This window comes from Calliphora vicina, chromosome 1, assembly GCF_958450345.1.
Source record: "Calliphora vicina chromosome 1, idCalVici1.1, whole genome shotgun sequence".
NCBI classification, from domain to species: Eukaryota; Metazoa; Arthropoda; class Insecta; order Diptera; family Calliphoridae; genus Calliphora; species Calliphora vicina.
The window spans coordinates 28,524,116-28,542,170 of NC_088780.1; the positions used below are offsets into that span (position 1 = coordinate 28,524,116).

The 18,055-nt window shown below is 32.2% G+C and overlaps 1 protein-coding gene across 7 annotated transcripts in view; it reads right to left on the reverse strand.

Annotated features, from left to right (window-relative positions):
- pyd (polychaetoid) overlaps positions 1-13,385 on the reverse strand; it is a 313,355-nt gene extending 299,970 nt beyond the window's left edge. For 2 of the 7 annotated variants that reach the window (XM_065505888.1, XM_065505883.1), the window contains exon 1: positions 12,265-13,382. In XM_065505888.1, coding sequence (XP_065361960.1) covers positions 12,265-12,895 — 631 coding nt within the window. In that variant the 5' untranslated portion in view covers positions 12,896-13,382. Of the gene's footprint in view, positions 1-12,264 lie in introns of all 7 variants that reach the window. The other 5 variants (XM_065505880.1, XM_065505908.1, XM_065505905.1 and 2 more) reach the window with 5 other exon arrangements.
- Between the last annotated feature and the right edge of the window lie 4,670 nt (positions 13,386-18,055).

Genomic DNA, 18,055 nt, shown 5'->3' on the forward strand with positions numbered 1-18,055 from the left:
ATATACAGATTTCGGAAAGTCCAAACAACCAATAGAAATACAAATATTCAGTCTATCAGTATGATAATGTACATGTATAACCAAGGTCCATTAATAAAGTCTGTGCAACTAATCAGGTGATCGTTGACAAAATTTTTGTTTATGTTTGCTGGATCTGTCAAAGTCTGCCTGTGCTTTTTGTTGCTTTTAAGTTTACTGTGGTATTCGCAACAACAAACACTCGTGAATATTTTTTAAAAATTAAAAAAAAAATTGGAAAAAACTTGTTTTTAAAAAAATTTAAAAACAATTTGGAAAAAAAAAACAATTAAAAAATTTTTAATTTTGTTAAATAAAAGTATTTAAAAAAAATATTTTTAAGTAAAATTTGGCACAGCCGAATATAGCTCTCTTACTTGTTTTTCTTTGTAGGGTTCTAAAGATGCTCAGACCTTATAAAAGTTTCTCGTTAATTCGAATGATGTTCGGACTTTGGTGATATCTCTAAAATGTGATCAAATTTATTATTTTAATTACGTTAATAATTTTTGGAACTCATTAAGTCGGGCCGAGATTTATACAATATCTTGAAGAAAAGTGCATGTCACTTTCGGAATCCCGAATGTATTAGTACAAATGTTCTTCTTGCTTGTTTTAAAGAATATTTCCTAAAAGTCTTTTAAATGTTTTAGGTTCCTCGAAATTATTTTCTAACTTTCAAGTGATCTTGAAGATCAGATTTAAAAATTTTACAAAATTTGATGTTTGTGGGAGATTAGTCTGGAATTCTCTTTAAGAAAATACAAATCCAACTCAACTATATATCCATATATTTGGTAATGATAAATGTGGTATTTACCATTATGGAGATTATTCGAATTAGGAAGAAAAATGTCTCGTGTGGTATAGAGAAAATGACTTGGAATCAATTAGAACTGAATGGAATAATGTGATTGTCACAATCTGTTTGACTGCTGGGAGAATTCCATGTCTTTAAACTGAGAGGAATCACTTTTGTCTAGAAAACGGTTTTATTTTAATAATTTATTTAGGAACTGGATGGGCAATTCCATATCATCGTTGTACGCCTATAGAGTAAAATAGATTTCGCAAAAATAAGAGTATCTGAAAAATAATTTGGTCTTTATGTTCCATTCAGAGGGTACTATATTTTTAAATAATAAAAAGTTCTTTCGAAATATTGTTGTCCAAAATATTGAGTGATATAAGGGTATATCGTACGTGACATAAAACGGAACTCATTTTGAGGTACATGTAGAAATATGCGAAAATATTCGAATCGTGAGAGGCGTTATGTTTTCTTTTAATTTCTTACACTAAACGAAACATTTTTCCTTTACAATCCGTCATATTTAAACAAAAACAATCTTTGGATGATTTTATAATAAATAAAATTTAAAATCGTACGTGACATACCGTACGCGACAGATTTTTCTCTTATAATAAAACAATATATATTCTGTAAATATATGTATACAAAAACTAAAAAAGTGAATAGAAAATATGCATTCGGTTTCAATAAACAATTTGACAATAGCAAAAAAACAATCAGAGTCAAATTCATTTCATACTACAAGCTAATTGGGAGCCTAGTTTTAGCCTAAAATAATTAAATGTAATCAGTTTAAACTATTATTTTTGCCTTTAAAATGTTGTAATATGATCTAAATACTTTCACATAGTAATATTTTATTATTTTCTTCTATTCAAATCATCTTGAAAGAAATTTTCAAGGGTTTTTGTGTTTTCAGTCGTGGCAGCGATTCTCGTGGAATTGCCCATATGCTTTTCATAACCTGGGCCTATTCCATGCGTCAAAATAGTCTCTTGATTGAGAGGAATTAGTTCTGTGTAGAAAACATGAAAAGGTTTCTATTATTTATAATAATTAATTTTAAGTAACAAGGTTATTCATGTTGTAGAATTATAATGGACACATGTAGATTTATTATCCTCTCATTTCCGTTCATTTAGAGCTAATTATTTACTAGTTAGTTAAACGTAGCTTAACAGTCTGTTAATTAAAACCAAAAACAAATTTAGACGGACTTTAACCAATGATTGTGTTTGGCAGTTCTTATGTTTAACTCGCCAATGATGCTTAGTTAAACCTAGATTACATACTACAGAGAATGTAGATTATCTTTATCGCAAAAACTAGCTCTAAGAGTTATAACCAGGGAAACCGGAAATATGCTCTAAAAAAAGCGTTTTAAGCGCATTAAATATGCAGTAAAAACTTTAAAATATGCTCTTAAAATTTAAACAATATGCTCTTAAAAAACAAACTTTTACATAATTTTTAACCAAAAAGTATACTCTTATTTAAAAAAATCAATACAATTCATTTCTAAAAAGGTAAAGTAACATAAAATAAACAAAAATAACAAGAACTAAAAAGTATAACAAAAAATAAATACAACATAAAAACAATAGGAACTTAAGTTATGAAAAGTCCTCGAGAGGTATTTTTTTGATGATATTTTATATAAATATAAAGTCGCTTCTTCAATTAAGGTTATTATTGCTATTACAAAATGTTGACTTAAATTTTCAAATAAAAATCGTTGTCTATTGGATCTGAAAACATTTTTATCATAGAAAATGTTCTTTCGACATCAATTGATGTTATATAGCGAATTTAAAAGATAATATTTCGTTAACACTTAGAACGGTTGAGTTTGAATTAGAACTAAAATTTGATATTTAGATGGCGCTATTATTAAAATAGTGTTTATTTTATATTAAAAAAATATATTTTTCAATTTTGAATTTTAAACAAAGGAAGTAAAAACCTGTAACACAACAGCGAATATAAATAAGACAAAATTTGTTTTTGATAAAGTCAAAATATGCTATTAAACAGTAAAATATGCTCTAAAACGCAAAAATATGACATAAATATGCTCCTAAAACAAGTATATGCAAAAATATGCATTTAAGGGCAAAATATGCAAAAATATGCACTAACAAATCGATGCCAAAATTCTTAAAAAGTTCTGAAACGTGTAAATATCTTATCCATGTGCCCATTAGACTCACCAGAAAAAACATGCATTTGCATATTTTGGTTTCCCTGGTTATAACAAACACTACATAAAATAAGTTTTACGTAAGATTTAGGCAAGAAAATTTCTTTACATTCAAATTAATCAAATTTCTAATAATTTTAACTCTAAACTTCTAATCATAAATTATTTAACAAGTCTGGTGGTCACCTTATTGCCATTAATTAACCCGGGCATCTGATACAATAAAGAAAATAATGAAGGCACACACTTAAAACAGCTGCAAATAAAACTGTGATTTTTCAAACACTAGCCGCTCCCCTCTATATTGTATTTCTTTTCTGGAACATTTTGCACACTATAATTCAACAAATACTGGACAACAGAGGAAACCTCAACATATAGGACAGTTAAACAATCAAACACACATCTGTGGACTCTATATACAAAAAGAAATAACAAGATGAAGAAACAACTGCAAAATTATAAATAATAAAGATTATGAAAAGAAAATAATATTATAATAACAACTACAACACATACAATTTACATGATAATAATGTCATAGATAATGATCATTCAACTTAGAGTAAAAAGGAAGATGATCATGAACCACAATAACTTCGTAGTAAAAACCAAAGAGAGAGAGAAAAAAACAAAAAAGATTAAAACCAAAAAAAAGGGTTTATAAACATGGAACGAATTTGTGTTGAAACAACAAAGAAGGAAACAGACTAATAATAAAAAGAGGTAAGTTGAAAGAACTACAAACTACGTGGTTTAAACAACGAATTTTGTTAAGAAAATAAAAAAAAATTAAGAACAAGCCGAAAAAAGAACTGAAAAAACAAACCCTTGATCACGTTTTATGAGAATCCGGCTGGCAAGATCAACGACGCGACCGGCAAAACAATAAGAACATTTTGTCAAACAAAACAACAGGCTGGCGGACGGACGGACGGACAAACTGACAGCTACAAGTATGAACACCTAGACCAAATAAACTGTCTGTCCTGCACACAACTTTGTAAAGAGGAGTTTTTTTACACAAACCCCTTTCAAACTAAAAACCAAGATGTTTGTATGAAAGCAAAAGAACAAGACTTTTTACGGATTTTGGTTAAAAAGAAAACACAGGTTAACTCTAGTTTGATTGTCGTCATCATAATCATTATTATATGATCATTATCGATTTATCAAGTAAAAACGTATTTCTCTTTCTTATTTTGACTGTCTGTTAGTGGGTCTGTTGCTTTATTTTTATTTTGCTAATTTTCTTAAGCGGTTGTTTCTTGTTTTCATTGTCTCTTTTTTGTTTGCAGTCAGTTTTTTCTCCACTCTTTATTTCGTACAATGTTCTGAGTGCTGCTGTCTATTTCCTAGTAAATAACCACAGGTAGTTTCGTGTGTAGTGGAACAAAAAAAAAACCTCTATACCCGGCCAAATGTATGTGGGGAAGTTTGTGCACATGATTTAGTTGAAGATCAACTGAACGGCACAGTTGTTTAAATGAACAAGAGCAGAAGAGTTGCCGTTGTTGGGTAGCGTTAAGAGCAAGTTTTTGTGAATGATCGTTGCACTAACTTCAACTATCAGTTTAATGGTCAGTTGATTTGATTAGTTAATCCAACCTTATTTTATTATGTTACTTTTTAATGCTTGTTTATAATTAATTGGGGGCCAAGAACTCTCTTTAACGCAATCGTTCAGGCAAGGACTTCGGGCGATGAATATTTGCCATCTTGTCGGATATTATCATCAAGAGCTTCGTTTTTGTGATTTTTCACCCAAAGAAAAAAAGTCTGAAAGCTCCAAATCGGACAATCTTTCCGACCTCAGTAAATCGCCAAAACCTGTCATTGGGAGACCGAGAAATAAATTATTCATTGTTCATCATGGTTCTTTAGTACTTATCAGTCACAGTAACCGTGGTGTTACCCATGGCATCCTTGATGTATTGGCTCTTCGTAAATGATATAATATGCTGGGGGTTTACTCCCTAAATCGATACGAAAGGAAATCGTTTCGAATTACAATGTATTTAGCACACAATTTCGAACATTTTCGTTTTCGAGTTGAGTTACGCAGTAACCGCAATGAATTTACAAATTTTTATCAAGTGAATTCAGCAATCTTTGTAGAAATATTAAAAAATTCCTTAATAAAAAAAAATTATTTGCGGTCAAGGAGCATTCAATTATGGTGACAGCAATTCCATTTATTGGAGACTGTCCTTAACTGTGCTCAACTTAGGGCATCAGCCTTAAAGGTTGTTTTTACGATTAGAACATACAAAATATTCAATCGGTGTGATCTAAAAGAGGACAACTCCAAGGACTTGTTGTGGATCGCCAGGCTCTAGCAGGATCCAAAAATTACTTTTACTTCTTCCCGAACTGAGTAGTGTCGGATTTACTCGTCATCCTACAACAGCGGAAGTGATGACTTTTCATTCATGCCCTTCAAAGCTGCTGTTAAATAGATCATTCACATATCTCTAGATCTTCTCGTGCACTCAAAAGTCAGTAACATGTCTTGATAGCGAAACAACTTTATGTTGTCGAAATTTGTATGACTCCGATTCCGATGATATCCCTGAAAGAACTGTTATATTTCCTGGTCGAGATAAACTTCGTTTCCCCATTCATTCCCGTATGTTTGTATGTTCCCCTGCAATCGAAGGTCAGTTTGAAATATCTCGGAAGAGAGACTGCAACTATGTGATATCGAAGTTTAGATGACTCCTCCAATGACATCCTAGGAGAAACTTTTTTAGGAATTAATGGTGTCTTTAAAAAGGAACTTTTATATTTCCTGGTAGAGATGAACTTCGTTTCTCTATACATTCACATATCTATGTATGTTCCCCTGCAATCGAAGGTCAGTTTGACATTTCTCGAGAGAGAGAGACTCCATCTATGTGATATAGAAGTTTGGATGACTCCTTCGATGACATCCTAAGAGAAACTTTCTTATGAATTAATGGCGTCTATACCAAAATCATTCAAAGTTGATATGGATGTTTGGTTAACTTTCCCGGTGACATTTAAAAAATTAACTGTTGTGTCATTATGATATAACGTTACATGGTCGGCAGAACCTTCGTTCTTCGCTGTTGTAAAATTATTTGTATATAGTTCATGGCGATCCATATGGCTGGGGTTTGGCAGCTTTGTATATTTATCCAGTACATGTCACTCAACGAATGTGTAGATACCAGATCCGCGTAACTGATCGCTGAGCGAACTTGTAAGTAGCCAATAAGGCTTCTTCATTCATTATTCAAAGCCGAATATGCATTTCGCAATTTCTGAGAGAATGCAAAAGCATGATGCGAATATTATGAACTATTTGGTTGTAGTAAAATTTTGCCAGACCATCACAGGTTCCCTTGTCTGGTCAGATTTCAGCAGCTCAAAATATATAGGACCCTTTTGCTCCCACCAAATACAGAAAGTTACCTGAGCGCCATGAATATTTGGTTTTGGGCTCGATTCGTCTGGTTGACCGAGCTTCACATACGATCTCTTACGCTTCGGGTTAGGATCCATTTTTCATCGCAAGTAATGATTCGGTGCAAAATTTTTATTCTTTTATAGAGATCAAGCTTCCTTTCGGACATGCAAAATCGTCTTTCAGGGGTTCTGGGCTTCAATTCGTATGGTACCAAAATTTCCCTGCTTTTGGATGAATCCTGCTGCTCGCCAACGTTTTGTTGCTTGAGTAACTCCCAATGATTTTGCAAGCTCTTCTTGAGTTTGACAACAATCTTCATGAAGTAATTCATGGTCTTAACACTTTTTTGGATGGCCCGGGAGATCTTTGTCTTCTATGTCAAAATCACCACTTCTGAACCGAACAAACCGTAACTCGCACGTTGAAACCAATGGAACACATTCACAATAAGCTTTGGTAAGCAATTGGTGTGCTTCAGTGGCACTTTTTTCTAATTCAATGCAAAACATCACGCATATGACGATTCGGTGGTACAAAATTCGACATTTTCGAATAAAAAAAAACATTGTTGTTTACACTTCGAAATGATATATAAGTTATTAAAAACAAAAACCGCATTAAAACGATACGCCATCTATTGTAAATCCCCCATTTTTAAGTCAAACACTTAATAAAATAATGAAATGGCAACTCTAGCCCTCTGGTTACAAGCAAAAAAGTTTATACAAAATGTAAAGAGAAAAAGTGTATTTTTTTTTGTATTCCTTAAGTAAATTATATTTTTTATTCTCTATATTCTAAATCCCAAAAAAAATAAATAAAGCAGGGTGTGTGCACTTTTGTTTTGCTTTTGATTTTTTTTTACAATTTACACAGCACGATCATTACAGCAAAGTAGTCAGTAGATCGCGTCAGACAGTGCTGATCATAATACATGTAATAAATGTTCATTTATTTTATAGGGGTTTCTACTATTTTATTATGTTGAGTGAGTGAGTGCTATTGATTTGGTCCATTGAAATTGTGGTTGGTTGTTGCACATTTGATTATATTGATTTTATTGTTATTTTAAATGTATAAAGTCTGACGATCGCCTATATACATACAACATAAATATGTATTTATATATAATTTAAGTATGACGATCATGTCTGGTCTAGAGAGACAAAACAAATCACTTCAAGATCATGTCAGGTTCAGGTTTGCTGTTTCCTTATTTCTCATTTCTTCCTTGGCTCAAGATTTAAAAAAAAAAAACGTAAGATCTTAAATGTTGTTGCTTGTTATTTATCTGAAGTCTAGTGTATAAGAAAAAGGAGTTTTTAGAGTTTGCTCTAGTTTATAGTAACTTGGTTTTAAATGATGCAGTAAAAAAGAAGTTTTAACTTGTTTTAAAAGTTTAAAGTCCCCTTCTTTTGAGTTGGTTTTGTTTTTTTTTTTCTTATTTATTTTCAGTTATTGCTGCACTTTTTCTTAACTAGTTTTTTAGGATTAAACTACAATACTTTTGTATATGCATATGAATTCGTATTTTTAACATTTGTATGTAATAATCTTTTAAGTAAACTGACGCCTTGGTTAATCTGTTGTGACTTTTTTTAGTATTATGCAAAGATTTCTTTTTGTATTTTTTTTCTTTCTTTGTATATTAAGATGTCTGTTTTCTTAACACTTATTTAAGTTTATTTTTCTCTTTTTTGTTTGTTTTTTTGTTTGACTGGGTAGACTAATGGCGAATTGTAATTTAATTTAGAAGTCTATACAGGAAATTACTATTAACGATAGACTTGTTTGAAGATATTTCACTATATGCCGCCAAGTATCAGCGGATAGGGAAATTACAATATTGTTTACATTTAATGATGATTAACAGATAGCTTAGAACCTTAAGTTTAATTGTTAAACAAGTTAAGTAGAGTCGTAAGTTTAACTTTAGAAGGTGGTTTTGCAAAACCTTGAGATGAACCTTAATTGTAGTTTTGTAGAATATTATGTTTATCTCTCAAACGTGGTTTTACAGAAATATAGGTTTATGTCTCAATCATTGGGAAGAACCTAAGTTTCATCTCGGAATCATAGATTTAAAACACGTGGATCTTCTCTCAAACCTGGGTTGTGAAATCATAGGATCTTCTCTCAAACACAATTTTGGAAAACCTCAGGTTTATCTCTTAATGCTGACTTGGTTGGTCCTTAGATTTTAATCGAAATCGTAGTTTTATAAAACCTTAGGATCATATCTCAATTTGAACCTATAGATCATTTGTCATTAGTGATTTTATAGATGCTAAGGCTTAATTCTGTATCGTGATTTTGTATAACCTTGTCTCATGGTTTTATAGAACCTTGGAATCATCTCTCAATACTTAAGATCATTACTCAATCTTGGTTTCAAAGAACCTTAGGATTATCTCTAAGGTTCATCACTTATTCATGGTTTAAAAAACCTTAAGTTCAACATTCAACCGTAGTTTTATAGAAACTTAGGATATTCTCTCATTCGTGGTTTTATAGATTCTTAAGATCATCTATCAGTTATTTTTTCATGGAACCTTAAGATCATCTCTCAGTCTTGGTTTAATGGAACCTTAGGATCATCTCTAAATTCTTACTTTAAAGAACCTTATGATCATATCTTGATCATGGTTTCAAGAAACCTTAGGATCATCTTTCAATCGAGGATTTATAGAAACTTAAGACCATTTTTCAGTCATCGTTTCTAGGAACCTCATGATCATCTCCCAATCATGGATTTATTGAACCTTAAGATCACCTTCTTTTCATGGTTTCATTCAACTTTAAGATCACCTCTCAGTCATGGTTTCATGGAACCTTAGAATAATCTCTCCATCTTGGTTTTATATAAACTTATGATCAACTCTCAGTAACGGTTTAAAGAACATTAAGATCATCTCTCAGTCATGGTGTCAAGGAACCTTACGATCATCTCTCAATCGTGAATATAAAGAAACTATGATCATTTCAAGGAACCTTAGGATCATCTTTCAATCGCGGATTTATAGAAACTTAAGATCATTTTTCAGTCATCGTTTCTAGGAACCTCATGATCATTTCCCAATCATGGATTTATTGAATATTAAGATCACCTTCTTTTCATGGTTTCATACAACTTTAAGATCACCTCTAAATCGTGGTTATATAGAAACATAAGATCATCTCTCAGTCATGGTTTCATGGAACATTAGAATCATCTCTCCATCCTGGTTTTATATAACCTTAAGATCATCTCTCATTAACGGTTTTAAGGAACCTTAATATCATCTCTCAGTCGTGGTGTCAAGGAACCTTAGTATCATCTCTCAATTGTGGATTTAAAGAACCTTAGGATCATCTCTCAATCGTGAATTTATAGAAACTTAAGATCATCTTTCAGTCGTAGGTTTCTAGGAACCTTATGATCATCTGCCAATCATGGATTTATTGAACCTTATTTTTTTAGTAATTGTAAGACCACCTCTCAATCGTGGTTATATATAAACTTAAGATCATCTCTCAGTCATGGTTTCATGGAACCTTAGAATAATCTATCAGTCCTGGTTTTATATAACTTTAAGATCATCTTTCAGTCGTGGGTTTCTAGGAACCTTATGATCATCTCCCAATCATGGATTTATAGAACCTTAAGATATCCTTCTTTTCATGATTTCATACAACCTTAAGATCACCTCTCAATCGTGGTTATATAGAAACTTAAGATAATCTCTGTCATGGTTTCAAGGAACCTTAGAATCTTCTCTCAATCCTGGTTTTATATAACCTTAAGATCATCTCTCATTAACGGTTTTAAGGAACCTTAATATCATCTCTCAGTCGTGGTGTCAAGGAACCTTAGTATCATCTCTCAATTGTGGATTTAAAGAACCTTAGGATCATCTCTCAATCGTGAATTTATAGAAACTTAAGATCATCTTTCAGTCGTAGGTTTCTAGGAACCTTATGATCATCTGCCAATCATGGATTTATTGAACCTTATTTTTTTAGTAATTGTAAGACCACCTCTCAATCGTGGTTATATATAAACTTAAGATCATCTCTCAGTCATGGTTTCATGGAACCTTAGAATAATCTATCAGTCCTGGTTTTATATAACTTTAAGATCATCTTTCAGTCGTGGGTTTCTAGGAACCTTATGATCATCTCCCAATCATGGATTTATAGAACCTTAAGATATCCTTCTTTTCATGATTTCATACAACCTTAAGATCACCTCTCAATCGTGGTTATATAGAAACTTAAGATAATCTCTGTCATGGTTTCAAGGAACCTTAGAATCTTCTCTCAATCCTGGTTTTATATAACCTTAAAATCATATCTCATTCATGTTTTCATGGAACCTTAAGATCATCTCTCAGTCATGGTTTTATGGAACCTTAGACTCCTCTCTCTATCCGGATTTTATAGAACCTTAAGATTATCTGTTAATTGTGGTTTCATGGAACATTAGGATAATCTCTCAATTGCGGTTTTTAAGAACTTTAAGATCATCACCCATTCGTTTTATCTTATCCCAACATAAGGTGGAGAAGTTTTGAAAAAACCTGTCGATTCACGACAATGAACAGATACAAATTGAAATATTTTAAATAGCTTTATAAAGATTTACATAACACTCAGTACTGCCAAATAAATTACCAATCTGACCTGTTTCTTTTAAGCCACATTTCCCTAATCTCTATTAATCTTATTGGCATGTTGCGTACGCTTAAAAAGTCGTCTAACATTAAGCATTTTATATACAGAAAATTCAATTTAAATAAGTCTTAAAAATAAACATAAACAAAAACTGGTTGTATTATTTAACATTTTATATGAAACAGAGCAACCGGCATTATTACCAACAGTATTAATTAAACTTTGGTCATTTCGCAAAAAAAAAAAAAATAAAACAAGATCAATTAAATTAAGACTCTATTAGTCAATGTAGAAAAAACGAGCGCTCATTCAAACACCACAAAGAATGTAAATTATTGTTCAGTCGTCAACACTAACCAGTCAAGTCGAGAAATAAAGAGACATTTGAAAATTTAAAAAAAAAAATAAATAAACAGCAGTGGAATTAAAATTGCCATAAAATCAAAACATGTAAGAATGAGATTTTATTATGAGGTAGAAATTGGCAGACAGGAATTTTAGTTACACTGTAAATTTAAATTTTAGAGAGAAACTTATAAATTTAAAGATTCATTAGGTAATCTTAATTCAAGAAGATTATAATTGATCCTGCGGATCAATTTACTTCGAGCTTTGGCGGTGAAGCAAAATCACAAACCTTTAGTTTTCGTTAGATTTCCGAATTAAATCAGGGTAATTGTTAGCTGAGGATAAATTTCGTGAATATCTTTCCGAATTAGTTGGTATTCAAAGAAAATGTCGATGTTGTGTTGTAAATGATATTGCAAAATTGTCATGTGATATTTCTAGACATTGAGGAAACATGGACAATTAGTTCCAATTGAAAAAACAGAAATTGGCAAATTTCGTCATTGAGAAAGATGGAAAATTATACATTTTAAAATTGATCTATTGTTCGTTTTCGGACTCCTTCATTTCACTTTATTTAAATTTTTAATGTTACAAACTTATGAATCAATTTAGAAGACCTATTTTCCTTTTATAGCTCAAATTATAGAAGACAAAAAATAAAACTTGTTTGCAGAATTTAAACATGAGTTCTTGAAACTTGTAACTTACGACAACTGTCAACCACAAATGAAATCAAAAACACTAGAGGTTTAAAACAATCGCACACAAAAAAACATTGTAAATTATTGTACTTACCACATTTGAGACGATCATTTATTAAATCCTCAATCAATTGGGGACACTCGTTCTCGATGGCATAACAGAATTGTTTGAATTTTTCAAAACCATTTTTGGCAATGATCTCAATTAAATTGGCGCATTGTAAACGTATAATATCGGCATCATTCAAGATGTGATGATTCAGTTCATCTTTCGTACTATATAAATCACTTAAATTATCCGAATTCTGTTGTTGCACATTGACCACCGAGGGTGTTATCGAACGATTATCACTTTGAGCAATATCGCCCACCACACTGGCACTACGCGAAGTGGTTACACTGCTGTTGTTGGGCAGTGTTGCACTTGTGGTGCTGTCAGCACTACTGCTAGTACCGCTAGCATTACTGATAACGGCACTCAGTTTGCGTTTGGTTACGCCCACACTAGAGGGAGCCGATGACGTTTGGGCGGCCGCATTGTGAGGCTTAAGCAGTAAATCCTCTTCGGATTGTGTTAAAACAGAATTTTTAACTAAAACGGCCAGTAGTTCGGTATTGGCCAGATCGAGTCGTATGCGTTCCTGATGACGTTCCAACAGGGTGCGCACTTCCTCTTCTTCTTCCTCACGCGTCATGTTTGTAGAATTTGTAGGAGTTTCACTCATTTTGTATAAGAATTTTATTTCTTTTTTTTTATTTTAGAATTTTATTTATTAATTTTCACTTGAAACTTTTTTCATAATTATTTAATTTGTTCCTTGACTTTTACAAGGAAATGTAAATTTTGTTGATGTTTTATTTTTATTTCATTTTTAATTCCAATGCTTTTATTAAGTTAAACACTGTTTTACTTTTAATTTTTTTCTTTTTTTTTGTGCAATTTTTATGCAGCATTAACAACAAAATCTATATGCAAATAAATGATTGACAAGACCTTTGTACAATTTTGTTGTTGTTTATTTTCTTTATTTTTACTGTGATTTTGCCATACTACTCTCTATAATGGCGTTTGTTTTCCGATTTTGTTTTTAACTTAACAAACCGACGCGCATTTAACAAGACTGTATACAAGTACAACACCACAAAAACAAAATATAATAAATAAGAAACAGTCGTATGTAATCAAGTAAGAGAAGAAGAAAAAATTAACACACAATTTAAACTCACTACACAATAGAATACATCTGTGACGTTTAAAAGCTACGTTAAGACTAAACCGGCTCTAAAGCAAAACATTATCACGAACCCCACGTCCACAACCAAAACAACAGCGAACTCGTCATACAACAACATCATAATGATGAAACGAACATAATAATGAGCAAACAAACAAGCAAACAACCAGTCTCTACAATTGAGTTAATGCAGTCAGTTAAAAATGAAAGAGCAAAAAGTAAACAACGGCAAAATTACAAACACGAAATAGTAAAACAAAACAACAATAAGAAAACAATAACAAATGTTTATTTCCCTTAATGCTAAACACACATCCACACTCTCATACATATTCGTTTTAACGTTATTATTTATATGGTGATGCCGTATTTATTTATGCGGCTTTCAATAAGATTTTTTTGTTGCGAGGTTGTGTCTGATACAACCTAAAAAGTGGCCATATTTAGTTGGTTTTATTATCAAATGCATTTTATACATGTTGCGTTCGTAATAAATTGAGTTGTTGGCAAACTTGTTGGTTTAAATAAGGTTGTAAGCAACTTATTTGTTATGGTTTGAGATTATAAGGGGCGTTTTATATACAAATTTTAAAATATAGTGAAATTATTCAAAAACAATCATCACAAAATTTAGTAATATGATTAATATTAACATAGAACTTATTTGGTAGCAAGGGTAAATATCATCACATTAAACGTAAAACAGCATAACTAACAATTGAATATTAACAAAGAAGAAACTATAAACATGCTAATTTAAAAATGTAAAAAAATTTTAAAATACAATTTTGTGCAAAAGCAAAATTTTGATGAAAACAATTTTTGGTTAAAATAAATTTTTAATGAAAAAATGGTGAAAAATAAAATTTTGTGAAAATTAATTTTTGATAAAAAATGTTAAAAAAAATTTTTGATGAATAAATTTGTTTGGTTAAAAAATGGAGTTTAAAAAATATTTTTCCCGAGTTTGACACATCGTTGATTCGAATTTATATGGCGTAATATACAGTGGTTGACAAAACAATGGAAACTTTTCCAAATATTTCATTAGTGGCCTAAAATCTGAAATAATTTTTTAAAAAATTTTAACATTTTTGTACCTAGTATTTTATTTGTATACCTACTTTTATTAACTTAATTTAACAAAAAACAAAGGACATAATTAATTAAATTCTAAAAATGAAAAAACAAAATTAAAAGATTTCTTTATTACGGCATTGACAAATATGGTCTAAACTTTGCTATAACTTAATATTTTGTTGGGTATCCCTTATTTTTTATAACTGCTACACATCGACGATGCATTGAACCAATTAAAGAGTCAATGGTCTCCTTTGAAATATTTTGCCAATCCCTTATAACCGCCTCCGATAAATCTTCCTTCCTGGTGTAATTTTGGGTCCTTATTTTACGATCTACAATTTCCCATAGATTTTCTATGGGATTGAGATCTGGCGATTGGGCAGGCCATTTCAAAACACGTACCTCGTTGGATTGTAACCACTCGGTTACAACCCTAGAGGTGTGTTTCGGTTCGTTGTCGTGTTGGAATCTCCAAACTAGGGGTATATTTTCCTCAGCGTATGGATACATAACATCGTTTAATATGGTTCTGTATCATATACCTGTCATGGTATCTTTTATAATATGAATATTGCTTTTGGTGTTTGTAATAACTTCTGTCGATTTATATCGAGCTTTCTCAGAGATCGCACTATACGAGTTGTTATAGATGGAATTTCATCAAACCAGTTCAAGATCAATTCAGGGGTACCGTAAGGCTCCATCCTTTCTCCTACTCTATTTCTTATCTTTATAAACGACCTTCTACGTCAAAATTCCAACCCTATCTACTCTTTTGCAGATGACAGCAACATTTGCCATACATATGCATTCAATTTAGACCAAGCCTGTCGGAGATTGGGGCAATGAGGCAAAATATGAATGATACGCTCAACCAAGATCATGTGACAATCTCTGAATGGGGTTGTGCGAATAGAGTCGATTTTAATGCGCGCAAGACTCAATGTTGTATGTTAACCCACAAACGCACAACAGATCATGTTGCTCCATCTGTTTTTATGGGTGGTGTAAATATTAAGGAATCAGAAGCTCTTGATGTTCTAGGCATGAGTATTCAGTGCGATGTCCGCTGGACAAAACACATTTTTCGAGTGTCGAAAGAAGCATTCAAGTGCCTTGGTTTTCTAAAACGGTGTAAGAAACACTTCACTCCATCTGATCTCCTTACTATTTACACCACTTATATCCGACCTAAAATGGAATACAACTCTCATGTGTGGGCCGGTGCTTCGAAGTCTATTTTGGAGTTACTCGACCGCGTACAGGAGAGGGCGAAGATGCTTATCGGTGACAGTAGGGTATCCAGCTCTATTGACTCACTGGAACATCGTCGCAATGTGGGTTGTGTTTCACTGTTCTACCGATACTACAATGGTATGTGCTCTGCTGAAATTAGGGAACTTGTTCCCGAAACCCGTAGATCTTTACGCAACACACGCTCTTCGGCAAGGGCACATCAATTCGTTGTCGACTGGACAGTAGATCGCACAACACATTACAGGGAAAATTCGTTCTTTAGCCGTACTGTCCGTATGTGGAATAAGCTTCCTCCTGAAGTATTTCCTGTCACTTTCAATATAGGAAAATTCAAATCAAATGTCCACAAACACTACTCCCTCTATCCTCCCTCCCATAACCTATTTTCCTAGTTCCAACACAATGCTTTGCATGAGTAGGGGTCATCCCTAGGACAGTATTCCATTTCTGTATCGACCAGTTTAAATAATTCCTGGCATATTGTAGACGAGCAGAACGGTTCTTTTTAGAAATGAATAGTTTTTTCACAGGACGATAACAACCAAGACCAGCCTCATTTGCCCTGCGACTAACTGTTCGGGTACTTATTTCTAACAGGGCTATTAACAACCTCTCGAGGAGTTATTTTTGGGAATTTCTTGAACTCTCTCGCTATTAAATTATCTTGTCTAGGAGTAGTCTTTCACCTAAATGTTGAGTTTTTACAGAACCGGTCTCACGAAATTTCTTTATAATTTTTGAAACTGCTGATTTATTTATTGAATATTTGTCACAGATACTTTTTTGTTTTAAATCGGCTTTAAAATCGTTAATTATTTTATTTTTTAAGTCTTCACAAATCTTAACTTTAGCCATTTGCGTTAATTGAAAAAAAGCTATGAAAAAGAAATTGTGAAAAATTACCAGAATTTAAAAATAAAATAACTGTAAACATGATGCTTTTTACATCGTTCTTTTAAATATTATTTTCGTTTTACACTTCTTTCTTGCAGAAGTTTAAAAGTTTCCATTGTTTTGTCAGTAGCGAAATAGTGAATATTTTGAATTTTGTTCCCTTTTTTCAGAATATAATTAATTATGTTGTTTGTTTTTCAGTTATTTTATATAAATAAAACTATACAAGTAAAGTACTAAAAAAAAAATTATTTTAAAAAAATATTTTAAATTTTGGGCTACATATGGAATATTTGGAAAAGTTTCCATTGTTTTATCAACCACTGTAAGTCGTTGGAATAGTATTTGAAATATCTGTCTTTTGATTTCTTTTAGTGAAAAAAAATTGACTGAAAAAAATATTTTTGGTAAAGAAAAATGTTGGTGAAAAAAATTGAGGTTACAAAATAATTTACCCAATTTCAGCTCGTTGGGCTGAAAATAAATATACCTAGAACAAAATCCCTCCGGATCAATTAAAACACAGATCGCCGTTTCTTGGTATTCGACCAAGATATTGAAAATGTAAAGTTCTTCTGCTACCTGGAAAGAACATTTAATGCAGATGGTGGCTCAGTAGTAGATAAAGGAACAGAGTGCATTTGCCCAGTTAAATCCGGTTTGGAAATTATCTAATATTTCGATACGAACCAAAATCAAATTATTTAACTCCAACATTAAAATCTACTCTGTTGTATGGATGTGAGACCTGGAACATAGTATCACATGATACACAATGTCTCAACAAATGCCTCCGCAAGACCTTACGGATTTTCTGGCCTTTGAGAATAGCCAACAAGCATCTTTGGGTGGTTGTTCATTGTGTATCATTCAATAAGTCCAAGGTCATCAAAATAGGTATAGGAGTCAAAACTCTTTGCGCCTAGCCATTTCCTCAGGTTTGTAAACAAGGGCTAAATCCGAAGAATAGGAGGTAGCAATTCGTTGCCTAATTAATAGACTTTTTTTCCATGGAAACTACACCTGTGTGTACCCTTGCAAATTTCCTGGTAAAAATAACTTTTTTCTTGGCCAAATGCGGTTGTTTTTGTTCAAATCCTCATTAAATCGACCCAATAAGTTGGCATAATATTTGCCATTGATTTTTTTACCCTTCTGATGGTAGTAAAAAAAACGGTCTCCATGACTTTATTGGCTGGCAAACCCACCTTGGCCTTCTTTGGTGAAGATTCACCCCAAGTTCCACTGTTTCGACTTTCGTTTGGTCTCTGGTGTGTTGTTGTAGATCCATGTTTCTTCCAGGTTATGAAGCGGCGCAAAAACTCGTCCAGATTGCATTTCAACAACGCCAAACACTCCCGCGAAGTTTTCACACGATTACGTTTGTGGTCGAAAGAAAGCTTTATCATACGCAAG